General features: G+C 49.7%; 1 protein-coding gene across 2 annotated transcripts in view; it reads right to left on the reverse strand.

The window, feature by feature from the left end:
- The window catches only part of LOXHD1 (lipoxygenase homology PLAT domains 1), a 176,723-nt gene that overhangs the window by 82,715 nt on the left and 79,793 nt on the right, over positions 1 to 14,215 (reverse strand). For both annotated transcript variants that reach the window (XM_057700151.1, XM_057700150.1), the window contains exons 15-19: positions 12,078 to 12,154; positions 9,740 to 9,936; positions 7,196 to 7,388; positions 3,149 to 3,309; positions 415 to 892 (exon numbers count right to left, since the gene is read on the reverse strand). In XM_057700151.1, coding sequence (XP_057556134.1) covers positions 415 to 892; positions 3,149 to 3,309; positions 7,196 to 7,388; positions 9,740 to 9,936; positions 12,078 to 12,154 — 1,106 coding nt within the window. The remainder of the gene's footprint in view (positions 1 to 414; positions 893 to 3,148; positions 3,310 to 7,195; positions 7,389 to 9,739; positions 9,937 to 12,077; positions 12,155 to 14,215) is intronic.

The following is a 14,215-nucleotide window of genomic DNA, read 5'->3' on the forward strand; positions in this document are numbered from 1 at the left end:
TGTTGAGGACACCCAGGCCTTGGGGTGGACCTGAGGCTCAGCCCCTCAGATCCTGCCGGATGGTGGGAGCAGGAAGGACTTCCGGGTACACCTATATCTACACTAACCCGGAAGTGAACCTGCTCCTCCTCCCTACCCAAGACTTCCCTTCTCCATGAAGCCCAAGAGGCTGAGCACCATGGCAAAATTGGCCCTCAGCAACCCTCCATCAGTAGATGTCCCCCTCGCTGAGTTACAGCAGGTTATACCAGGGCTCCTTCCAAGAGCCTCAGGACAAGGGCAATGCCAACCCCAGCAAAGAATCGTCCCCAGTGGCATTTCAGGAGAGCCATGGGGCCCCCAGGTGAGAGGAGAGCTGGGCCCCCTCCCCCCCCAGGCCCCCCGGGGAATGACTGACCCCCTCCTCAGGCTTACGCTCAGGACCCTCTCGGCCCGCGGGCACCAGCTCCACGACAAGTTCATTGTCCTCCTTGCCCCGAGCCAGCCAGCGGTGGGCGTCGAACTTGTACTCCTTGATCACCTCCTGCATCCCTGGCCCGAACTCCTCCTCCTCCTCCTCCTCCTCCTCCTCGGTCTCTTCCTCCTCCTCCTCTGACGAGGACTCCTCCGACGAGGACTCTTCCTCCTCGTCCCCCTCGTCCTCCTCGTCGCTGCCCTTCTTCTTCTTCTTCTTCTTCCTCTGCAGCTTGGCCTTCAGACGCTCCTTCTTGAGCAGCTGCCGCAGTCTGTCCTTCTCCTTCTTCCTCCGCGCCTCCTCCTCGGGCGTGAGGTCCGCCTCCCGCACTGCCAGGTGCCGCAGCCACACGGTGTCCACGAACCAGCTGGGCCCGAAGCCCTCGCCCGTGTGGCCGAGCCGGATCTTGAAGACCTGGCCCACATCCGCTGCCTCCAGCTGCACAAAGCGTGGGGCAGTGGCTGCGGGCGTGTGGGGGGGGCCCTCCGGCGTCCTCCCCGTGCCCTCGCAGAGCCTTGGGATGGAGAGGCTGGGGTCTCTGCGCTCAAAGCTGCCACCACTTCCCATCTCCCTCACGCCAGCCTGGTTTCCCTGCTTGGCCCCACGCTTCACCCAAACTGCTGTCCTTCTAAACCCCTGTGCGGAGGGTCAAGATGGTCTCCCCCTTTCTGGCTTTCTCTTCCCCCTTTACACACCCACACCTACGCGCACACATGCTCCGTGCACATCACACTCATTCCTATTTTTATTTCCGTATCTTTGTTCCCTCATGCAGAATGCCTTTATTCCTTCTTCTACCTCTAACTAAAACCTATGCATTCCAATTCCTGAGCTTACTATTACTTTTTTTTTTTTTAGTTTGTGCTTTTCTGGGTTCTCTTTCCCAACATTTTTCCAGCATTAATCATATATAACTTTTGCAAGAAGTAAAAAAATGTCTTATTTTTCAAAAACAAAAGTCTCTCCCATGCTCCCAGAGGCCCCATGCCCCTCCCTGACACCAGCCTTTCTCCTCCCTGGGAGCTCCGAGGGGCCCCAGAGCTTGGCCGCTGCCTTGGCCTGGCCGGGATGCCCTCTTTGTCCACGTGTGCGATGTCTGCACACTCAGGTGGGATTTCCTGAGGGCTTCTCTCCCCCACTGGGCCTGGCACACAGCTGGCTCAACGGGCACAGTCGGTGGATTTAGCTTTGCTTCAGGGGCTCAGGTCCTCGACCTTCGACCTGCCACTCAGCTCTGAGCCTCACACTGAGGAGAGGTCTGGCCGCCACAGAGCTCAGGGGACGGCTCACATGGAGTCCCTGCTGGTCGGGTCACTCAGGGCTCCCTGTGCTGTGGGGTGTTTGACACTCCACTTGTGTGCTGGGGAAGCTGAGGCCAGGGCTGCCCTCTGAGTTGTTCAGTGTCCCATAATTGGATCCCAGACCTAGGCGAGAACTCGGGTCTTCTGACTCCCTGTTCATGAAGTCGCCATGCAGCTAAAACCACCTTTATGAGAAAATCCTTAGCCAAAACGGAGCCCAGGGCCCCAGGGAAGAGGAATGTATTCTGCTCAGCTACGTAGGGGATGGGCTCTGGATATGGTAAGTCCCTTCTTCAGCACATTCCATCTCCTCTCCAGTGCTTTCCGGGTCACAGCATCCTCACAGTCCGGCTCACTTGCCGTCCCCTCTCCCTCGTCTGCCTGCCCAGCCGTGAACGCAGCCACCACCACATCCAGCCATGCAGTCCACTCACATCCAGAAGCTGCTGTGCTCTTACATCTCCAGGACTGGACACAATTTCCCAAGCACGTTCCCTGACGTTGACTATTTTGATCTCTGCAGAGGCTATGAAGCAGGCCAGGCAGGTATTATGAAGCTAGGTTTGAGCTGATAAAGAAGCTGAGGCTCAGAGAGGTGAACTGCTTGCACCTCTGCACCCTCAGCAAGGTAAGGAGGGGGTTAGTCTCCAGGAGGCCCCCCGCCCCAGCACTAACATTCCAGACAACTGCGACCCTGGCCTCGCTCGCCCAGGACCCTCTCTGCTGGGCACTGGGTTAGGACCCCTTGCTGAGGCCCAAGCTGCTTGTGGAACATAGACACTCACAGAGCAGCCAGCATGAAAGTGCTTCCTGCACACACAGATCCGCACACACACACACACGCACACACACACACTTGTGCTCCACATAAAACACGCATGTCCCCCCCAAGGGGCACCACCCTTGCATCCTCCTCCCCTTCCACAACATGCCCACATTCTCATCTCTTTTCCTCCTCTGCTCAAAGGGAAGTGAGGAGGCCTGGGGCCCTCGGAACACAGGTAGGAGACCCCAAGCCTCCCAGCATGCTCCTGGGAGGCACGGCCCTGCCCTCCGGCTGAATGAGCTATGGAATCAGAGGCCGAGGCTGGGAATGAACGTAGTAAACAAGGCTATCATGCCATATTTTCCTAAATTAGAATCAACCACTCCAGCAATTCTCAGAATCAGTAGCACGTTAGTATCACTGGTAGAGCTTGTAGAAACATACCCAGAAAACATACCCCACCAGAGAGGTTCTGATTTCACTGATCTGGCTGTAGACCAGGAAGTACTTTTTCCTGAAAGCTCCCTGGGTGATTCTAATAAGAAGCCAGGGCTGAGAAGCAATCCCTCCACTTTCAGACATCTGCTGGGCCCTGTGTTGGCACCCCCGCTGCCTGACCCCACACACCTGGAATGTGTCCTTAGATGCCCGCTCAAACACTTTCGAGCGGCTGGAGAGGAAGAGCACTTCTGTCTTGCCTTCCTCGCCGTAGATCTGCATGTAGACTTGGGCAGTGGTGCTTGCGCCGCCCACATCCCCCGTCCAAATCTCAACCTCGTAGTGGATCACTGGGTGGGCACAGGGGGGAGAAATGGGACATTTAGTAATAACAACAATAGTAATAATAGTTACAAAACAAACATTTCACAAGCCTGTACCATGTGGTGCTTCTTAGGCATTATCTCATCCAACCCTCCCATCCATATCGTGAGTAAGTACTATCATTTCCATCTTGCAGATTGACAAACTGAGGCTTAGAGGAATTGAGTAGGTGATGGAAATGGCAAATCCAAGCACTCAGACTCCAAAGCTCAGTTATCCTCTGTGCCACATGTGTGCTCTGGAACCAGGGACAAGGAGTAGTCAGTACACCAGCTGGTACGCTCTGCTGTGTGCCTATCCCTGGGCGGACACCACAGGACAGAAGCGAGCAAAAGGCTGTGTATTTGTTTCTTTTCCTTATTTTCAGTAAAGGATGAGGGGTTGGAATTATAATTTTCATTTAAATATATACACGTTTCAGATGATATCAACAGATACAGCTACACAAAGAATTGTACTTTGAAGTAATACTTTATCAAGCTGTTAGAGGGTAGAAATGTGTTATAGGTATTCACCACTAGAGGGCACGTCCCCTTGGAAAGCAAAATGTCTCCCAGAACTATGGGACCAAATTTTTTCAAAGTGACTATTACAAGACTTGTCCTCTCAGCAATGCTATAAGATGAAATCATAATTTTTTCAAGTTAAGACTTATTTTCAACAAGATGAGGAATCTCCCATTACCATAGCAATGTGAGAAATTGGGGGCTGAAAACAAGAGGACTGGCTGAGAGCCTGAAGAATGTGAACTAGAAATATAGGCCCCACTGGGAGAGAGGGTGGGCTAGTAGATGGCCAACAGGGGGGCTCAGGAAAAGCCAGCGTTCTGAATGGAGAGAACCCCAAACCCATTCCCTCTCTCGGTTCTCAGAACAACAGCAGCCAGGATTATACAAAATTAGGATAGATAAAAATGAGCATTCAGAGAACAAGAGCCAGCTATTGGAAATGAACATGTGGAAGCTGAAATAAAATATTCCGAAGAAAGGGTAAAGTCAAGGACAGCTCAGAAGAACAAGAAGGAAATTTCCCAAGAACAAAATGATAGAAATGTAAGGAAATCAAAAAAAGTCTGACATCTCACTAAAAGTTCAGTTCTAAAGAAAACAGCAGAAATAGAGATCTGGAAATTGTCAAAGAAATAAAGGGACTTTCCTGGTGTCCCAGTGGTTAAGACTTCACCTTCCAATGCAGGGGGGTGCAGGTTCAATTCCTGGTTGGGGAGCTAGGATCCTACAAGCCTCGTAGCCAAAAAACCAAAACGTAAAACAGAAGCAATGTTGTAACAAATTCAATAAAGACTTTAAAAATGGTCCACATCCAAAAAAAAAAAAGTTTAAAAACAAAAAAAAGAAATAAACACACAAAAAAGGTCCCCTAATTTAAAAAATGCTTCTAGACTAAAGGAGCCAGTGAGTTCCCAGAAGACTGGATGAAACTGAAATCAGAAAAGGCAGTGAGGACATCATGAAATTTCAGAATTCTAGGGATAAAAATAGGGTCCTGCAAGCTTTTAGAGAGAAAAAATCCAAAGGGTTGGGTAGCAGAATGTCATCAGACTTCCCAGCTTCAACACTGGGAGCTAGAAGATGTAGGCTAATTCCTTCTAAACTCTAAGGGAAAATGAGTTCTAACTCTCTAACAAACCAAATTATGGATCAATGGTGAGAATAGACAGAAGACATTTGTAGACATTCAAGGTCTCAACATTCCTCTTCCAGGCACCTTTTCTCAGGAAGCTACTGGTGGAGAATATGTCCTACTGATAAACCAAAGCAGAGGAAGACATGAAATCCAGGAAACAGGAGATCCAACCAGGAAGAGAGAAGAATGAAATGTCCAAAAGATGGTAGAAAGGAAGTCTCAAAAGACAGCTTCATGGCAGCCTAGAGAGCAGGACAAAGTTTCTTTTGAGACAGGAAGTAAGGGAAGAGAGGTAGAGAGGAAACCAACAGAATTCCTATTGGGTTTGAACATATGAAAAGAATTTTAGTTCTATTGGCAAGATGGAGATAAGATGGTGTTATGGAAGAATTGTGTCCCCCCCCCACACACACCCAACATTCATATGTTGAAACCCTAAACCCTAGTATCTCAGAATGTCACTGTATTTGGAGACAGGGCCTTTATAGAGATGATTACGTTAAAATGAGGCTATTAAGGTGGATCCCAATCCAATACGACCAGTGTCCTTGTAAGAAGAACCTGGGACACAGACATGCAAGCCCAGGAGAGAGATCGCAGAAGAAACCCAACCTGCTAACACCTTGAGCTTGGACTTCCAGCCTCCAGAACTGGGAGAAAATAAATTTTTATTGCTTAAGCCACCTAGTCTGTGGTATTTTGTTATGGTAGCCCTAGCAGACTAATACAGATAGGTGGGTATACAGATGGGTATATAGAAATATAGATGGGTATATAAAAACTCTACTAATGAATAAATTAGACTATTAGTAACTCCAGAAAAAAACAAAAAGTTGTATAAAAAATGAAATATAATTGTTATAAGTAGGTGTCTCAGCAGTGAGTAACATTTACATGGTTATGATAATGTACAAATCAAATATTGGTTATTGAAGACTGGAAGGAGGGGATGAGTATGTGTGTGTGTGTGTGTTTGAATGTACATGTGTATATGTTAAAAAAGCTCCATCATCCTCTTCCATAGTAGGAAGTCAATAGTTAATGTCTATGACTGAAAAATCAAGAAATCGATAAGCATATTTTTGAAAACATGGAGATACATTTCAGAAGAAAAAGGTAAAGTAATTAAAAAGCTGTTACCTCTGAAGAAGGGGGAAGAGGTAGGTAAGGGAACTGCTGCTTTTTTAATCTTTATCCTGTTAACTAGTACCTGTATTACTCTGATAGAAATTAAGTTTTAACTCATAAAAAGAGGGATGGAATTGATTTTTCACATTGGCAGGTGCCATTACAAAGCATGTATGTGTGACACAGCCCTCAAGGAATGTACAGGTTAGATGGGGAGAAAAAATGCACACAATGGAAAGACACAAGGAGTTCTGAAAGAGGAAGAGGTGAGTTTGTAGTGGGTTCTTTCTCAGGAAGTTTTGTGTGGGGGTGAGCCTTGGATGGCTGCTTTCAGGGTAGGTGCGGAAATGCAGAGGTGAGGGAAGGGACATTGTCTGTACCAGAGTTTGGTCCCATGGTCTTCCTGACCCTCTAGATAACCTCTTGTTTCTCTGACCCCTACCTAATCTATAGCTTTCACATCATGTGCAATGGGTGGCCAGCTCACCTTGAACTTCACCTCCGCTCAGAGATGTCACCATCCTGTCCAAAACGGTCCCTCACCCCCATGCCATTGCTAACCCCTTATCCTGCTTCAGTTTCTTCTCAGCTCTTACTTGGCATTATATCATGTATTTTTTTGTCTCCCTGGTGGAACGTAAAGTCCCAGAGCACAAGGGTTTGGTCTGTCTTGCTCATGGCTTCCTCTACAAAGCCTTAGGCAGTGCCAGTGCAGAGAAACATTCAGTGTGTAGTTATTGAACACATGAATGAATAAACAGCTTATCTCCTCACCAGTCTTCCCGGGGGAAGACTATTTTTCAAATACCTCCTCAGCCTTGTACACAGGGCTGAGAAGGTATCTTTCTCAATAAAGTCATGCGCTGCCTTTATCCTAGAAAACAAAGTTTCATCCATTGAGTTCTCAGTTTCCCCATCTGTAAAAAGAGCCCCCTTTCCCTCCCAGAACCCTGGTACCAGGGCAATTGGAAGCTTCCACCTTTGAGACAAGACCCAAGTCGCCCAGAGGCCCTCCTCCTTCCCTGCTGCCCAGCCCCGCGGTGAACAATGCTGACGGTCCCACCATGGCCGCCTCCGTACATTTCTGGATGTCCACGACCTCACTGGGGTACAGCTCCACCTCCAGGCGCCCATCAGCATGGTCCTTGTCCAGCCAGCGGTTGGCAGGGAAGGTGTACCGTTTGCCTTGGCGGGGCACGCGAATCTGGACGCTGCCCAGGAACCAGCTGGCGTGCATGCCCGTGCTGTCATGCCCAATCACCAGCCGGTTGATCTGGAAAAAAAACCCAGGGTGCAGGTGAGCAGGAGCTGGTGTGTAGAAGCCTCCATCACTCCGTCCCTACCCACCCCTCCAAACACCAGTGCAAACGGGTCTCCTCAACACAGTCTCCCGTTCTTCAGGAGACACAGGCTTGGCGGGAGGAGGCAGGTCCCAGGCCTACCTGCCATCAGCCAGCCAGGGGACCAGGGCACCACCTCTCCTGCCTGGAGCCTCTGTCCCCTGGCCTAAAGGCCAGGTCACCTCCTGGGGACCTTGTGAGAAGCAAGTCGGGGAACAGGTGTGGCAGCAGCTTTGAAAACCCCAGTATGTACTGAATGTCAGAGGGTGGACTTCCTAAGAGTATGGTGGCCACACAAGAAAGCAAACATCGAAAATATGAAGCATCAACTTCTGACAGCCAGGTTGGTGATTTGGCTTTGTTTTGTTTTAAACCATACAGTGTTGTACTTATTTTTGCATGTCTTCTTTGACACATCCATACTATAGGTGATGGAATACGCAGGCAACCTTTTAGGGCTATGTCATTCCGTGTCCAATTCCTTCTCTCACTCTTAGAACTGAGGTGTATTTTCTCCCCCCAACAACACTCCATAGTTCAGTTGCTTCGCTGTTTTATAGTTTATGTTAATCTTGCCCACAGGCAACATAGATGAGCACATAAATGATCACGTTACATCCTTAAATGTACCTAGCTCTTCAGTGTTCAAATGACTTTTATGTTTTTTTGAAATGCTGTATATATGTCAATTCTAACATCAGATAGAATTATCAGACGGCCTTTGAGATCCCTTCCAGCCCCCCACATTCTCTTTGTGGTAGTTTGGAGGGCTGATGCTAGCGGTGAGTCTGGCGCCCAAAGGCCAGATTTAGAAAACTGTTCCTGTAAGCCTTGCTCCCGCTCTTCTGCGTACTAAGTGCCTTTTTGCAGCTGGTGATGGAAACACTATCACAGCTAAGCGCATGTAGCCCGATTCCCTGGAATTGTCGGAAGGAGATCAACTGCATCTACTAACACAGCCTGAGAGCCTTCGGGGTATTTGCCAAGGGTCACAGGAGAGCTTCGTTTTCTTTCTACAGTGTTGGAACTGTAACAGAGCAAAGACAGGGACAGGTGTTTTCTACCCGATGTGACAGAAAGTGCCTTAATAGCAGGGACTGCCTGTCAGCTCCACAATGGCCAGCACCTGATATGAGCAAGCTTTCCGTCGATAGCAGCTACTGCCTATTGAATTCTTACTAAGTGCTTGTGGGTGTTACTAACATAGTTAATAACAATCCCATTGGGATCCCTTTTGACAGTAACGAGAAAACTGAGGCAAACAGAGATGATGCCTTGGTCACAGCAGGTAAGTGGAAACACCGGGCCTCAGACCCAGGTAGTCTGCAGCCCAGCCCACAGTCCCAACCTCCTGCCACATTGTTTGCTGAGGGGGGTTCAGAAACACAAGAAGGGTCCGAACACCCTCCCCCATCCCTCAGATGTCTCATTTATCTGCCGGCTGCTGCCAGAACTCCTTAGTAACACGAACAGCATTTCAGTCTACAATGATCAATTCAGCTTAAAATGTAAATGCATAGGGACCAAGGAAAATCTCGATTTAAGCTTGTTACGTTCAAGATGTAAATGACTGACATCATTCCTCAGAGCACCTGAAAGAGGGTGAGGCTTGCCAAGAGGGAAAGGGGTTCGCAAAGGGGAGCATGTATCAATTTCCACAAGCCACCCCCTGAAAGGGGCAGGTGGGAACACGAAGCCCAGCTCAGACATTTCTAGAAAAGTTTCCAGCACTCAAGCGCAGGCAGTCAGACCCACGCTTCTCCAGGTGAAGTGCTCAGACCCCTCGCAGCAGGGCCACCTGGAGACGTGATGGAGGGAGACTCCCAGGGGCCCTGTCCTCTAAGGCAGAGTCTCTCAGGTGTGGCCTGGGAGCACACACTGAAACAGCCTTGCAGGGCGGCACTGTGACACACACTCCAGTTTGGAATTGGGAAGTATTCTCAGCCCCTCTTTACAGCGCTCCCTCCTCTCTCCCTCCCCTGCACACCAGTGTCCCCTCTCTAGTATCAAGGACCCAGGTCCATTGGTCCTGGCTCTGGAAGTAAAGGAAATGTTGGGACTACAGCCACTAAGAATACGTGTTCAAGCCCCAAAGAGACTCTGGAAGCTTGACCACTGTTCACATGTCTTCTGCTGCTCTAGGTCACAGCTGGAAAACAGTGTCCTTTACTAAACCCCAAGTGGGCATTTCTCTCCTTCAAAACGGTTCACCTGTGTGTGTGTGTGTGTGTGAGACAGGGGAATGGGTGAGATGCTGTCACGCGGTCTCAGGAAGGAGACTTACGGTTCCAATGTTCAGGGTCTCCAAGGTGAACTCGTCCACACGGCCACGTTCAAAGTAGTCTTTCAGGTTGTTGTCAGAGACAAGAAGCACTTGCTTGATGGTGTCAGATTTGTCCCCGTAAAGCTTGATGTAGACTCTGGAATCTGTGCTGGCCCCAGGGACGTCCCCCGTCTTCAAGCTGATGTGATAGCGAAAGTCTGAAGAGTCCAAGGCAGGAGGCAGGAAGGGAGGGGTGAGTGCGGGGTGAGCAGAAGGGAGTGTGGGGGCAGGAGGCCGCTTGGCCAGGGCTGGGGCACCGGGCTGGGGGTCAGGAGCCTGGTCTCTTGCTTTCTTTACGTAGCCCTGAGACTGGGAGAGGGGGGTCTCCTGCCATCTCTGTGGAGTCTCCTTATCTCAAAATCAGAATTCTAATACCTGCTTGGCCTGCCCCACAGGGTGGGAATGTGCAGGAAGGCTTGTAAAGAATACTAAGAGGTAAGAGACAAGGATTTGAAGCAAACGCCTCATGCAATTTCTTGTCTGATGGATGAAGAAACTGAGGCGAAGGGAGCATCTACCTCCTGGCAGACTGCATGTACCATGTTACGTGCACGGCGTTAGTGCTGAGTGTTCTGACCTAGGTTTTACAGGTGAGGAATCTGAACCTCAGAAGAGTGTGTATTTGGCTCAAGATGGCAACGGTTAAGAAAGAGCCAGCCTAGCATTAAACACTCAGCATTCATCATGAAGCATACTATTATTTCTTAAATCTGAGGGCTGTATTTTACACAGTCATTTAAGAAAGTAACCTTGTATTCATTTTTTAAAAATTGAGAAAATTGAGAAATGGAAGCTAAGTTTATAAAATAATCTTTCTGGCATGATACTGAAATAATCACAGCTGCTTTCTTTGAACTATTATGTATTAAGGTTTATATATTAAAGTAAAATAGTTGGAGATATTAAAAAAAAAAAAGGAGTCAACTACGAGGGAAGCCCTAATGGGGACCTAAAGGCCCTGTTCTCAACTGAAATGCCATGGGAATATTACTTCATCTTGTGACCCAGAGAGGTCTTCATCATTTGTCCACAAGGGAGGATACAAATGCCTGGTAGAAGGCGAGCTCTGGGATAGCCTGAGCCACGACCCCGAGTCTTATAAGTCTGTTCCAGGGCGTGGGTATTGGGAATGAGGAGGGGGGCGATGAGGAGGCAAAGGATGTTAGGTCCAAGGCCCGCTGTTCACGGCTGTCTCGGGGAGCTGGCGAGAAAGACTCAGAGAAAGGCAGCTGAGCACAGTGCCCACAGGGGCAGCCCTGCAGACCCTCCAGGCCCTGGTAGAGGCCAGACCTGTGGGTCTGGTCCAGATCAACTCCTCCAGGGACACCTGAGGGCACCTGGCTTTTGTCCTTCTTGCTGTAAAGTTATAGCAGGAATTGAAAAAGAAGACCTCTTGCTTACAACATTTTCCATCTAAATCCTCTCAAAAGCTCTGACTTGTGGCGCAGGGAGCCTGAAGGGCCCCGTCCACGTGGCGAAGCAGGGCTTGCTGCAGTGGAAAAGGCAAAGCAGGAAGACAGAGGTGCCTGGACGCTGGTCCCAGCTCCATCACTGACTGCAGACCTGGCTGTACTAGGGGGTCCCCTTGCCACAGGCGTGGATCGTGTGTCCGATGGAGGCATGGGTTCATCTCCTAAGGACGGTCCCAGCTCTTATATTCTTGTAGTTCTGTGTTCAGAGAATGCAGAATTCCAACTCTGCAATTTGCTATCTGACTTTAGGACGACATTTAGCTCCTCCAGATCTGTGTTCCCATGTGACCATTGGGCATAGCAACATCAGCTCTGCCTACCTTATGGGGTTATTGCTGGGCTCACATGAGATAAAAATGATAAATATGAGGTCTTGGAAAAGAAATGGGGTGTTGGTATTATTGAGGATTCTGGATATGTTTCTTTTCAATTTTGTCTAACACTCATGATCAAGACCTCCAGGATAATTCTCAGCATTGAAAAACAGTGTCCTCATTGTACAGCCCCTTCCAAATGTGTTGGTCCTCTCCAGGCCCTGAATGATAGGTACCCCCGGCACAGGGCAACGTTAGCCTGCTCTTGTTACCGTCATTGACAGAAGCCACATGCGTTCAGGGCCCCACACCCAGGGCCATAAAGAGGCTGTGTGCACAGCCCAGACAGATTTCCAGGTCCTCCCTCAGAGCCTCTTCCTCTCCACCCTCCCCACTGCTACCTCCGTGGAGTGAAGGGCATGTGCTTTCTCCAAGGGCTGGCCTCTAAGTAGTCAAGGGAGGGTGTCTGTCCTGCCCAGGGCACACCCACCACCTGTCCTCGGAAAGACTTACTCTTCAGTGTCGCATTGCTGTCACTGGGCAGCAGCTCTCGGACCAACTGCCCATCATCCTTATCCTTGTCCAGCCACCTGGTGGGCAAACAAGGGGCCATGAGCTCTTCGAGTGGGGAAGTCTGACAACCAAGCATCACACAACTCATGCAGAGTCACCGGGAGGCCAGAGCTCTGAACTCAGCAAAGGGAAATGGTTCTACCAGAGCTCAGAACAAAGGATCCCAACCCAGACGGGGGGCGGAGGGCTGCCCTGCGGAGGCAATATCTGGCTGGAGGCACATTTGGAGTGAACGACGTGCTGGGATGGAGCAGAGCTTCCAGGAGCAGACAGAAGGCCAGTGTGGATGGAGCGGAGCTAGTGACCATTGCAGCACTGGCAGATGAGGCTGGAGAGGTGGCAGGGTCATCTGATACGGGACCTTGGTAATCGTGGTAAAGAGTCTGTCCTAAAAGCCATGAACACCTGTGGCATCGTTATCGTCAATAAAAACCCCACCACTTTTTCTAGGGGTCCATCATGCGGGTGGCACTGTGCTGAGGGCCCTGGGGTGGGGAGGAGGCTGTGAATAAGATACAGCCCAGCCCCTAGATAACCTGCAGCCTAGTTAAGAAGACACGACAGACTGGCTAAGGTACCAGAGACCAAGACAAGGATGGATGCTGAACCAAAGTAAGTGCAACAGAAGTTTAGAGAAATGAGAAAGGTTCATGGTGAAGGGGCTCTGATCTGAATCCTCAAGGATGCATGAGATTTGCTGACAAGGAGAAGCTGGATCTGGACCCTGCAGGGCTGGGGTTTGATGGCCAGGACTCATCAATACACAGAGACCAGCACAGAGACCTAGCCGGAGAAATCAGACAATCGTGCAAGCATGAGTTTTCCAGACCCCAGTACCGGAGACAGTATGTGATATGGGGCAATGGCAACAGAAGAGACATCCTCAGTGTCCTCTAGTGCAATGGGGAAACCAAGATGCTTGCTTCTTGACTAGATGTCTCCCCATGTGTCTACGTCTTGGTGCTTGTCTTTGCAGCCCACTTCCCAAGAGAGAGGCAATTCCTGGCCACATAACACACCAAAGGAAGCCAAGGCACTGCCTCCTCCCCTGCACTCCCGACATGGAGCGCAGGCTTCCCTAAACCGCAGTCCACTCTACCAATATCTGCCCTCCCCCAGGTCAGTGCAGGTGACACTGCACTCTCCCCCATCCCTCTCTCGTGTCCTCCATCCCCAGGCTCATGATCTTACATTCCCACAGGACCTTGCTGTCAGCTGGCTGTTAACTAGCATTAACTACTACACATAAAATAGATAATAGGACCTACTGTATAGCACAGGGAACCATATTCAATATCTTATAACCTATAGGATTATTATTATAACCTAAAAAAATTAGTGGACTCCCTAGGTGGCACAGCGGTTAAGAATCCGTCTGCCAAGGCAGGGGATACGGGTTCGATTCCTGCTCCAGGAAGATCCCACATGCTCCGCAGCAAGAGAAGACACTGCAATGAGGAGCCCGTGCACCACAATGAAGAGCAGCCCCCCCTCGCTGCAACTACAGAAGGCCCGCGTGCAGCAACGAAGACACAATGCAGCCAATAAATAAGTAAATAAACTTATATAAAAAAAATTGGCTGACAACTAAGTGGTTATGCATCCCATGAGCTTTGGTGCTGTGAATCTAGAACACCAAAAACCATTTGAGATTATAAGACACGAAGTTACAAACTCTTGGCTTTGATGACAGGAGAAGGGAGAGATTTAGGGGGGCGAGGGAGTGCTGGCCAGAGCTGCTCAACCAGCCTCTGATGGTCCAGCTGAGGTCACTGCGGCATCGCCCACAGACCTGGGGACGGTGGAGTGGGAGGCTGTGATGAAGCCCTGGCCCAGGGCCCGCGGGCACGGGGAGCATGTACCATCAGCAGGCCCTCAGCCATCACAAAATCCCATCTGCTCTCCCTTCTTTCTCTCCACCACGTCTCCATCCCCAGCCCCTCCCCAGCAGCTAAGGAAACCATGACTTGTCATTTCAGTTTCCACCTAAATACTTGCAGGGTATTAATAGCTATTTCCAAATATAGCCATTTTCTTTCAGCTTCAAACACTTCAGCCCAGTTTCAGAGTGAGATGTT

The sequence above is a fragment of the Hippopotamus amphibius genome, chromosome 11 (genome assembly GCF_030028045.1).
Source record: "Hippopotamus amphibius kiboko isolate mHipAmp2 chromosome 11, mHipAmp2.hap2, whole genome shotgun sequence".
In the NCBI taxonomy this organism is placed as follows: Eukaryota; Metazoa; Chordata; class Mammalia; order Artiodactyla; family Hippopotamidae; genus Hippopotamus; species Hippopotamus amphibius.